Source organism: Paramisgurnus dabryanus, chromosome 20 (assembly GCF_030506205.2).
Source record: "Paramisgurnus dabryanus chromosome 20, PD_genome_1.1, whole genome shotgun sequence".
NCBI classification, from domain to species: domain Eukaryota; kingdom Metazoa; phylum Chordata; class Actinopteri; order Cypriniformes; family Cobitidae; genus Paramisgurnus; species Paramisgurnus dabryanus.
Window position 1 is genome coordinate 15284577 of NC_133356.1, and position 11708 is coordinate 15296284.

At 35.2% G+C, this 11708-nt stretch overlaps 1 protein-coding gene across 1 annotated transcript; it reads right to left on the reverse strand.

The window, feature by feature from the left end:
- Positions 1 to 609: 609 nt before the first annotated feature.
- On the reverse strand, positions 610 to 11698 carry prom2 (prominin 2). The gene is made up of 24 exons (XM_065296618.2): positions 11504 to 11698; positions 10771 to 11065; positions 9965 to 10020; positions 8953 to 9158; positions 8670 to 8790; positions 8486 to 8549; positions 8304 to 8387; positions 7533 to 7726; positions 6284 to 6358; positions 5682 to 5745; positions 4281 to 4437; positions 3345 to 3497; positions 3104 to 3227; positions 2902 to 2990; positions 2731 to 2815; positions 2489 to 2632; positions 2297 to 2365; positions 2122 to 2214; positions 1933 to 1986; positions 1726 to 1806; positions 1320 to 1388; positions 1134 to 1223; positions 869 to 981; positions 610 to 733 (listed from the first exon to the last, which is right to left on the reverse strand). Exons 2-24 carry the CDS (start codon positions 10988 to 10990, stop codon positions 673 to 675), a joined length of 2466 nt encoding a protein of 821 aa, XP_065152690.1. The 5' UTR covers positions 10991 to 11065; positions 11504 to 11698; the 3' UTR covers positions 610 to 672.
- Positions 11699 to 11708: the final 10 nt, after the last annotated feature.

Here is an 11708-nt window from a genome sequence, read left to right on the forward strand (position 1 = left end):
TGTAAGGGCAGTTCTGTCGTGAGACCACGGTCACAGGACAGAGGATTTGCAAGGGAGGGGTTTCTATAAGAACTGAGAGACAATATAGCAAACAATGCTTTGCACGAAACAAAGAGCTGTGATGAATTTGTGAAACAGAAGTTGTGTAACAGAAGTTCTCAATAGTAACTACCTGCATTGTCTTTTTATTCAATTGATCATTACAACAAGTATGTCATGGAAATGTTTCATGTTAAAAGAAAAACAACAATATTTAAGTCTATAACATGTCAATAACAGTATCTCAATGTTTCTTACTGTAAATATAGTAAAAAGATATGTATTTCCATACAATAAAGTGCTCTCTAAAGCTTGAACCCACATAATTTCACATTAAAAATAAAAAACGACAGTAAAAGTTGGTTTTCTTTGACATTTTGACACAAAAAATGTGAGTTTATGACTCCACTGCGTTTAAAATATAGTAGAGAAATCATTCGCTTAAAAAGTCCATCTTTGACTTTACATTTTGTATATTCATTCAAAAACTATTTAAAATAACTAAAATAAATAACTTAAAATGGCACAAACATCTTCTGATTGTAAATTTTAGATATGTCTGTTTTTGGGGGAAAAAAAAGTTCATCGATTGATGGGTCAGTGTGTATAAATAATTTCTCTTTACACTCATATTTATGTATTTATCTTAGGGTCAATTTGGGCCCTTGGGAAAGGATTCATCATGACTTTGTTCCTATAAATAGAGAATCAGAAAAAAAATAATTGGAATGGATTTCTTTCATCATTAAACTCTGTATTTTACATTAAGTACATTATGCTCTGCTACAGTAATTCATGATCTATTTAGAAATCTAATAAGAAAACTTACTCATAAACATCTGTGCACTCCATCCTGCGGTAAAACTTGGCCAGTTTAACTGAGAAAATAATGCTGGGGATCAGGAACATCATACACCAGCCCAAACTGAACCAAAAGCCATTCTGGAAACAAAGATGGGACATTACACATAGTATTTGGGCCCGATGTCCAATAGTCCACTGCTGAAAATTTACTACATGGAAACTTGCTGGACACTTAAAACTCTATTAGCCTTAAAAAAGTAAAAGACGACATCAAATTGAACAACTCTTACCAAACTTCCCACCAGGTGTTTACAGACCAGATCTTCTGATCTATTGATCGCTTCAGCCGCAGGCCCACAAGCCCCCAGATGCTGTGTAATCTGACACATGCAATACGATATTATTAAATAAGCAACAAATTTGTATAGCATTAGGCTAGATGACACTTTAAATATAAAGAAAAATGAAATATATACCGTTTGATTCGCCCACTGAACAAATGTCATAAAGATGTTCAATTGACAATCTATGAATGCCTTGCTCCCCTGCAGAATGAGAAGAACATTTTTAAGATGCAAAACCCTCTAAAAGTGCATTTGACATGTTTTCTTGTAAATGAGCATTTTTTTTGTTAGACTCTTAATGGATTCTGCCAACAAACCGGTATTTTTTTAATGGCCTGAGGCCGGGATATAGCAGATTTGAAGCAAAAGTATTTGATAAACGTTTAATATGATAGCATTCAGTTAATATCATTATCCCATTTTTGACGCAGGTGGTATTTAGTGGCTTTTGCATCCAAGCCCTTTAATATGGTTATTATTAATATTAATAAAACTACTATGACACATCATTCCTACAGTAGTGAAATACAGCACTTACAGTTTTCACTATCTGTGATATGTTGTAGTTCAAAATGTCCTGAGCCATGGCAACTTGTTTTAAAACATTCTCCACAGTTCCCTACAAAAAATTCAGAAAATAAAAGCCAATATATTGTAAAATATACATCCTACATCTTCATTTATTTAATACAGTGATGCATTCTGTTCAAGGTATAGTCACAACTTTTTTAGATTTGATACTTACATTGATTTGTGATGCTGTTGCACTTAGATTCTTAATGGTGGAGTTCAGATCGAGCTACATAGAAGAACATAATACATCACACTAAACCAAAGCAAATGACGTTAACAAGTGGAGAGCTAATAACAAATCTATTAGTCCATCTTTATTAAAAATTAGATTTTGAAGACTGTCTTTTGCATTTTAAAATACCAGCAGAGGCATGATAGTTGAAGTAATTGCGGTCTGGATGTCTCGCAGTTCTTTAGCTTCACTATTTAGTTCATTCTTGATTGTTTGGTTGCTCTAAAATACACAAATAAGGTGTTAATGATACACATCAATCATACTTAAAAAAAAAAAACTTAAAAACATTACAATATATTACCTGTTTGGAGGCCAAATCCTCCAGATCTTTTGCAGATGATGATAAATTAATATCTGAAATATCACTGATCTAAAATATGTAATATTAAGATTAATGCCTCAAAAAACAGATGATCCACTGTTATTACATTATTATGAATTCAGTTTTTGAAAACATGCTAATCTAGATCTGAAAATGAAACGTAAAGTGCACCTGCTGCATGATGCTGCTAAAGTTCGTAGTGGTGGCAGTGTCGGAAAAATTGTGAATCTGGGACTCTGTCTCTGAAGTGAGGATTGTGATATTTGTTATGTTAATTTGTGCACCGTCAAAGGAGCTATAGATGTTCCCTGTGTACTGTTGAAAGAATTAAATCGTTGTTAGTGCCCGGCAGATGAAGAAAGCTGATTCAGTTCATTCAGCAGTTAGCAAAAAAAAATGTAAACATTTCCTACCTTTGAAATACTCAGATAGTCGTTTAGATTGATGATCTCATTCAAATGAAGGGTGGTCCATAATGACTTGTTCATTTGGCAATCACTGGAAATAAGGAATTGACGTTTGATTGATGTTGGACATAATAAAATTGTAATTTGTTCAATCGATCTCTGCTATGTGCAACTTACCTGTACACATCAACAATTGTCAGGTTTGTCTTCAAATTCATAGCAGCGGACAGGTTAAATCCTGGAATCACCCCTGGAGTGCCAACAACCTAAATAAACACAATCACGTTATCAATTAAGCATAATGATGTAGTCCACAAGACCAGCAAAGTTATACTAAATTGCAACAAATCAGAGTCAAACATTTTTAATGAATAAGTACCCGGATGAGCTCCCCACTTTGCCAAGGTTCACAAACAAGGGTATAAGTGTTCCCTCCCACTATAAAGAGTATCAGCACCACCAACATGAAGATCCAAGAAACCAGGAAGCTGAAACCTACTCCTCTGAAATGACACAAGAGGAAATAATTACAGGTACATGGTCATGAATTGATTGTTTTTGATCACAATGGAAGGCATAACAACAACCAAACACAGATCTGCAGGGAAGTTCGTATTTACATCATGAAAAATATTCCTCCACAGTTGGATGTGCATGACCGTTCAGATGGGTCATCGTAAGATTTCAGTCCAGCCGCACCCAACAGCAGACCCAGAAGATTACAAACCACCACAAGCAAAATCAAACAGCTCAGGACCAATCCAATAGCCTGGCTGTAAACAAACAAAAGATTTTTTACCCTTTACTTTGAGATAATGGTGAATTGTGGTGAATATTATAAATTAGATATATTTAAAAGATAGGAAATCGGTATAAACAATTATAATCAGACTTCAGGCTATAGTAAGTGTTTAATATTTAGACACAATTTATGGTTTTTCACACTTTAAATAATTAACCAAGGGTTATTCTAAACCACGGTTTAAGGGGTTAAAAGAGAATCCGAGGTAAGCTATTCATCCTCTAACGTTTCACGTTGTACATTCCTAATTAAATGCTGGGGTTAACGTTCTTATTAGCATATAACAACAACAGTCACGATTGGATAAATAAAGACTGACTGAATTAAAGTAACTTAGCGGGCTACCGCTTAAATAACTGTCTCGCGCTACCGCATGAGTGACCAAACAGGTCCCAACGCAAGTCTTTATTAGCTTCTGGGACATTTTTTTATACCCCATTTTAGATGTTTTTCCATTACCCTTCAGAGAATTTTCACGTTTTTTCTCAACTGGTGAAACGATTGCACACAGCCAATGGAGTTTCTGAACAGGTCGTGAGTCGTGATATGAGGTAAGTGCTTTTTAAACTGTTGCTACGCATCGAGTAATAACATCTTAACGCCGCTTCGTTTCACGTTACCGCGATGCGGGGTTCAGAGCAGGGTTTCATAACCCTAGGTTAATTTTGGTGTGAAAAGCCCTAAACTAGCAAATGATCCACTAGCTAATGAATCACAAGAAATTAAAGATGCACGTGAGTAACGATTATAGTACCTGATTTGACTGGACTGCTGTATGTATGGAGAATATGTTGACATATATGTTTGTGTTTCCTTAAGTGGACTTGATATCATATCCAGTGCCTTCAGAGGAAGGCCTTTAGTCACACCTGCAATCTGGGATTTTACTTTATCAAGCTCCATTAGAGCCACTTTGAAAGAAAAAAGATGCAACATTTTAACAACTACACTCGTAGAACAGAAAGACAGGATGTGTTAAAAACAACACAATCAGTGTTAGTTCAGGGACTAAATGTGTTCTACACACATCTTTTTGTTATTATTGAAACAACTTAATCTCACGGAAAGTCGTGTTATTGTCATAAAAAAATTGATTTATTTATTTATTTCCCTGCTGAAAAAACCAGCATCAAACCAGCATGGGAATTATGCTGGTCTATGCTGGTTTAGCTGGTGGTCACAGCATACCAGCACCAAAACACAACATATGCTGGTATGACCAGCATGGGATGCTGGTGCTAATGCTGGTGCTGATGCTGGTTTGATGCTGGTTTAGCTGGTGTTCACTAGAAAACCAGCACCAAAACACAACATATGCTGGTCTTGCTGGTATGCTGGTTTTTTCAGCAGGGTTGTGTCCATGGCACAAAATGCAGCTTTTTTGTGCCTTGAGCACACATTTCTATAAATAGTTTTTTGTGTCTGTGGCATGACTTTCTTTTTCACGTCATTTTATGTTTTGTTTTCTCATTTTTTTTCTATTTTTAAATCATTGTCGCTTGGGGTTGGGATTAGATTCAGGGTTTTGGTTAGGATGTACTTTTATGTATTGGTTTCTACATGTTTTTCTTCCGTTTTTAAAACTATTCTCACCTGGAGTTAGGGTTGGAGTTGGGGTTTGGGTTAGGATGTCTAAAAATGTAACAGGAAGTGATTCTAACTCCAACCTTAGGGTCAATGCTAAGAAAATAGGAAAACCAATGAGAAAACAATACAAAAAATGAATCGAAAAAGAAAGTCGTACAACAGACACGATAAACTATTAATAGAAATATTGTGCAAGTGACACGAAAAAGACATTCGTGCACAAGGCACGAAAAAAGCAGAATTTCATGCCATGGACACTAATAAAAAAAATTAATTGTGACTATAAGACGACTTTCCATGAGATCAGCCTTAATTGGAACAACACATTTTGTGTTACATTTAACACAAAATTAACATAAAATGCCACATATTGTGTTGAAAGCATAACAAAAAAATTTGTAAAAATATCACATCCTTTCTTGGAGTGTATGCTACAATATCCCTAGAGAATAAACATTAATGGGCCCAGTGATTGCTTAGTTGCCAATAAAAAGCTTTTAGATACAGTATTATATCTGAAAAGTTTAAAATAAAGATGAAAAGTGGCCACTAAACAACAAAAACGTACCCTTCACACTATCCCTGGTCGCGTTTCTCGCCTTTTCTGGAATACTGTCAAAAAATTCTTTCCCCTAGAAGATAAATGTATAACACTCACCAAACTGCTTTAATAGCATGAAGAGAACATTACTGTTTACTATAAACACACTCACCCATATATGACCCTGCCTGTGAAAACCCAGCTATTTTAAACCCAGAAAATATAACCTTGATATATTTAATATTGACTGAGTGAGGTCATGTCCAATATTCAAATAAAATTTTGATGCTTCTATTCAAATGGATTTCACAGACAGGGTCACATATAAGTTTAACCACCACATACAGGCGCAGAAAAAAATAAGAGACCACTTTATTTTCACTTTTGTTTTTATAGGTTTATGTTAAAGTAAAATTATCATTTTTGTCAATTTTTCCATTCTGTCAATGATCTATCATTTGTAAGTCCCTTTGGATAAAAACCTCTGCTAAATTAACAAATGTAAAGGGGAACAGAGGTTGTACAGAAGACCACATCTAAGTCATTTTTGGGTGAATGCTGAAAACAGAAACTAAACTGTGTCCCTGTGAAAACTGTTAGTCGTTTTGAGTGTTATGTTTTGCCCTCACCTTATTTGCTTGTCCGATGACATCAGCATTCTCAGCTTTGTTTACAGCAGACATCAGGTCATTCTGATCGGGAAACTGTCAAAAACAGACAAATATGCTAATATGCCTACAAATAATGCAAAAGGAGTTAGAAGAAATTGGTAACACTTTAAAATAGAGTTCATTTATTAACTTTAGTTGTTTATTAACTTTTGTTAGTACACTCTCAGGTATCACTAGGGTGGTACCCTCCCCAAAAAAAAGTACAACTTGTTTCTAAAGGAAGCAAATTAGTACATACTGGTGGTACCTCAGAGGTACATCTATTCTTAGTAGGTGCATATATTGACCTTTTAAAGGTTACAGTCCCAGTTATAGTTTTTGTGTTTCTTCTCCCAGTATTAACCCATTTCGTGTTACCAAAATTTCTAAGTGCAATTTAAACATTTTCTAATGCATTAAAATAGGGCAAAACCACTTCTACACAAATCCACCTCTATAGCCGTTCTTATTTAAAGTTTGACCTGACTAAACCTTTTTATTGGTATGAATTGGGTTTCTAAGAGAAACGGCTTACAAACACTGACGTTAACTTCTCGTGTTACTTATTGTTTGTGTTGTTCCCATTTCGCTGTTTCCCAACAATGGGAGTGTTTGGATCATTGTGTGCCAAAGCTAAGCAGGTAATACAACTTGGTGCTCTGTATTTGGAGAAAAATGTAGTATCTACGTAACTTAAACCATTACATTGTTGTGCATTATTGCCTGAGGTTTTATAACAATGCTTATAATTTTCTTCCCAAGAGGAAGGTACAGAACGCTTTCTGTTTCAATAACAAAGCTAAAACTGCACTTTCAAATAAAGGTGCCCGAAGGGTTCTTCACAGTGATACCATAGAAGAACCATTTTTGGTTCATAAAGAACCATTCAGTCAAAGGTTCATAACTTTCATAACTTTTTATAATCTAAAGAACCTTTATACTACAAAAAAGTAGTTTTTATGGAACCTTTAGCCAAAAAAGTTTTTTCTATGAAATCGTGAAGCACCTTTATTTGTGTGCAAAGCAAACAGTCTAAAACTGTAGAGGAAGATAAAAGTCATCCATGCGTGTGCAGTAATTTGCTCTGAACTTCAACCTGAAACTACCAGAACGACAGAAGCACAATCGTGATAATCAAGATGTCATATGCTTCACTGACTGGCCATTACAAAATTCCCCTATGGGTTTTTAACTCGTTTGTCCCCATGATACCCCTGGATTGGCTTACATTGAGATCTGTAGTCAGGGTTAGTTTGTCAACATCTGTCTGAAGTGATGTACAGTCTACACAGGCCGAATGTAGCGTGTTGTTGATTCGCTGCTGTACCGCAGATAAATTACGACGTAGCTCATCCACCTTTGGTGTCAGCTGCTCCAAAGTTTTATTAACATGCTTCAGTGAAACGCCAGTGCTGTTTATTACTGTAACACACATGCAAAAAGAACAAAGGAATGTTGTATGATTAATGAATGTTGGAAAGTTAGCTGAAAGGCCAAAATGGTTGACCTCCATACATATAAATAATAGAAATGTCTAAGCAAGTATTATTGCCTCCCTATAAATCACTTTATTGTTTCCTAATCTTTGGATAAATGCGTCTGCTAAATGCCTACATGTAATGTAAATGTAATGAAACTGCAAGCCTTCCTAACATATTAAAAGCACATAAATTACAGACACACTGCTGGGTCAAGTCTAAATGTTAGTCTCTAGAGTAATTTTCTAGAGTATATTAGATGTAGTAGTGTAAAAAGTGCTCAACGAAAACTGAAATTTATCTCGGAGAGGGGAAATGACACAGAAACATTACTGCATTATATACTAATCTTATGTTAATGAATTTATAGATCAAGAATTTATATTAACTGATTCATTTTAGGTTTTAATAAAGGATAACTCATAGTTTTATATGGTTAGAAAAAACTTGGATATTTTTCCAGAGGGGAAATAATATCCCTTAATAAATAATGTATTTCTGGCACTGGTCCGTGCATGTACCTTGAGCTAAATCTGTAATGGAGTTCAGTGCTGGGCTGAGATGATCTGCAAGACCGTTCTGGATAAATGTGCCAAGCAAAGACCCTGTTTATATAAGCAATTACACAGGAATTCAGTGTAGGATTAACTTACTATAGCGTAAAAGCATTTAGATTAATAAACAAAATGAATAAGAGACGTACCATTTAAGTTATTCTTTACTTCATCCACAGTTGCAGAACTCCCATCCACCACTTGTTGGAGTTGCTGTTAAAAACAAAAAATGTTATGCAATTTTTTTTTAATCTAGGAATGAAAGTATTTATGAATCACCCACAATATGTGTAACATATATAACAAATATCATTTCTATTCTGATTAATGTACCTTTGGAACGGTTGCAAGATAGCCTTGAACATTTTCCAATATGCTGGAAAGTTCGTTAGGGGCACGCTTCAAAGTTTCCGAAGTATTTGTACTGCTCATGAACATACAAATATTCCCTGCCCTGAAAAGTAAATAATATTAAAAGGGCACGTTAATTACTGAGAACAAAAACAAGCTTTAAAATAGCAGATAATGCTTAATAACTGATGTGTCAAGTGTTTAGAAGCAGGCAAAAATCACATTAAGCTTATTCCAGGATGCCTAAATCTTAAATGGTGCTCACAGAATTATTATTGTGATGAAAAATGTGAACCAGTAAAAGGTTCTCCTCTTGCAATTAATTTTCGACGTCTGTTCCTGGTACATGCGGCCTCCGCAGTTACCACAGCAACGACAGCAGGCGAAGATTAGACCAATTAGAGGCATGAGGATGATGTAGAGGATCCCAATAATTATACAGACCAGGAAACCTTTCTCGTATTCCAAAACCTGGCAATGTGAAAGATGTAAGACAGGTTTGTTACTGTGGGTACATGAGTCACGATAAACTAACTGTAAAACTAAGAAACTTCCTGATTACGTTATATACAGCGTGTCCATGTATATTTGTATGAGCTAACACCTGTGTAGCACATGATCAAAGCAATAACAGGCAAACAGTCAGTGTTTACACAATACAACATGCATGTGAAGACATCATTTACTTAGTAAAAATATTCAGTGCAATATTTTCTAGTACACACAAACACAATGTCCTGACATAACCCAGCATTTTCTTTTTTAAGTGTAAGCGCTTAGAAGTTTTTATTAGTGATGCACCGATGTATCGGCCGCCGATATTTATCGGACGATTTTTGATGAATTTGAAACCATCGGCAATAGCACTAGAAAGGCCGATACCGATTGTTAAAAAAAAATATTGTTAATGTTATTAATAAAATAAATGCTGAATAGCAAAAACCACCTTTGAAGGTTTTCATGCTGTCTTATTAATGTTTTAGCTTAATTTGTGCCTCTCTTATTATGTTGGTCAGTTGAATGTTAATTAGATCCAATCCATGTTCAGTAAAAATAATTTGATGCAGAAATAAACTAGCTAATAGACCAACTGTATAGTATTGTATACAAGTGTTAAATATCGGTATCGGCCAGAAGTTGTCTGTTTAAATCGGTATCGGCCCAAAAAATCCTATCGGTGCATCCCTAGTTTTTATTGAATCAAAATATTCTTATTTTTAGGAAAAAACACCTTGCATAGGTTTAACATTTACTTACAGGCATAAATCTTTACATACCTTTCTAATCGAGTCCTGCGATACAGCCATGTTTTGTATCATTCCTATTAGCAGATCTATGGAAATAATGTTATAGAAATTGTGAATTTCAACCAGTGTTTAATAGAGTGCTATTTTACCACTGGTATCTCCAGTAGCAATAACAGTATCATCTTTTGTTTTTCAATTGTTGAATTGTTTTAAAAAGCTGATAATGGCTAGTGGTCATTGTAATAGAAAACTTTGGTTAAAATCTAACTATAAAGGAAGCACATAATTAAGGGGTGCTTTGGAAAAACTGACTCATTTCTATAGACTAACATGACGTTATATTGTCAGAGCAAATAGCTTCCTAAATAGGTTTGCTATTGAAAATAGTTCAAAGAGATCAAAGAGAAATTGTTAACAATTTGTGAACCGTTTCATGAGGTGTGCAGGAAGAAGGTTGATTCTCTGAATGCGCTAGAGTTTTTGTCTTTCTAGGTACAAATGAACTCTGATATTTACTAGAGCAATATGCTGTAATACAATATTTTGTGGTAAACAAAACACCTCGAAAGAGGGAGGCAGGATATTCAAATTAATTTGACTATGCATGGTGTCCGACCAGGGGATTTGTTTCTGACTATTAACGTAGTGCATTTATCCCACCTGAATGAATATCATGTAGCCATGTGGATGAGCTTCTCCACATAAGTCTAATTACAACCAATACGCTCTCAAATTTTTGTCATTGGTTATTCAACACAAAAACAACTTGCTCAACAAGCTTCTTCTATTTGTATTAAATGTAAGACAGAATAAACATTACAGCTCAGCAAACTTACCTTTAGGGAAAGGGCGGCTCTTGACCGAGTCCAGGAAAGAATTTACAATTGGAGACATAAAAGCACTGTTTACGTTTAGCTGGGCTGATGTTGAATTTGCATTTTGTAGCTGTGGTCTTCTCGTCTCCGCTGGACAGGTCTTCACCTGGCACCCACATGGCTGAAGCAGCAGCAAAAAGCAGCTCCAAACGACCACTGCCCCAACCTCCTGCCCCTTCATTCTCAATCTGGATTACTAGTCAACGGCAATGAGTTGTCAGGTCATGTCTTTAGTCCAATGGCCGTCAAACTTCACCTGTGAATGAGTATCATATTCAAAACGAAACAAAACATAAGACCATAATCTTTTTAGATTTTTATAAATTGCCATGTGACTGCTGTTTATGAAATAACTTTTTTAAGATGATATAATGCAACATGTTTCACAGTTTCTTTGAGATCCTGTGAAAGAATTAGTCACTGACATTCAAAGAAAAAAAAAATTATAAGACTATCATGCACACACTTGTCCATTGTATAGTAATGGCAATTATTGTCATTAGAATATTATAGAAAGGGAACAGGTAACTTCTCCCGGCATGGACTTACCTGTAACACCTTAACAAGGTCAAGAACAAATTTAATAAACAACTCTGAAATCACAGGTGGCATACACTAAACCTTTGTTTACCTAAAAACAGTTAGTTTAGAACATAATAAAAAGATTCTGAAAAAAATGGAGTAACTTTAGTACCTGTATTCTTTTTATAGCCTTCCAGTTGAGTTGAGTTTGTATTCCTTACACCAGTTCAAATGAGATCCAATGTGCGACCTCTATCGCAGACAAACCTGCAATTCAGCTGCAATGACCGAAGTCATACAGACTAATAGCAGGAGGGGTAAGGTGTGGGCTGGATAAATGGGAGGCTCTGAGTTTGAGAATGACATACAAATAGTCA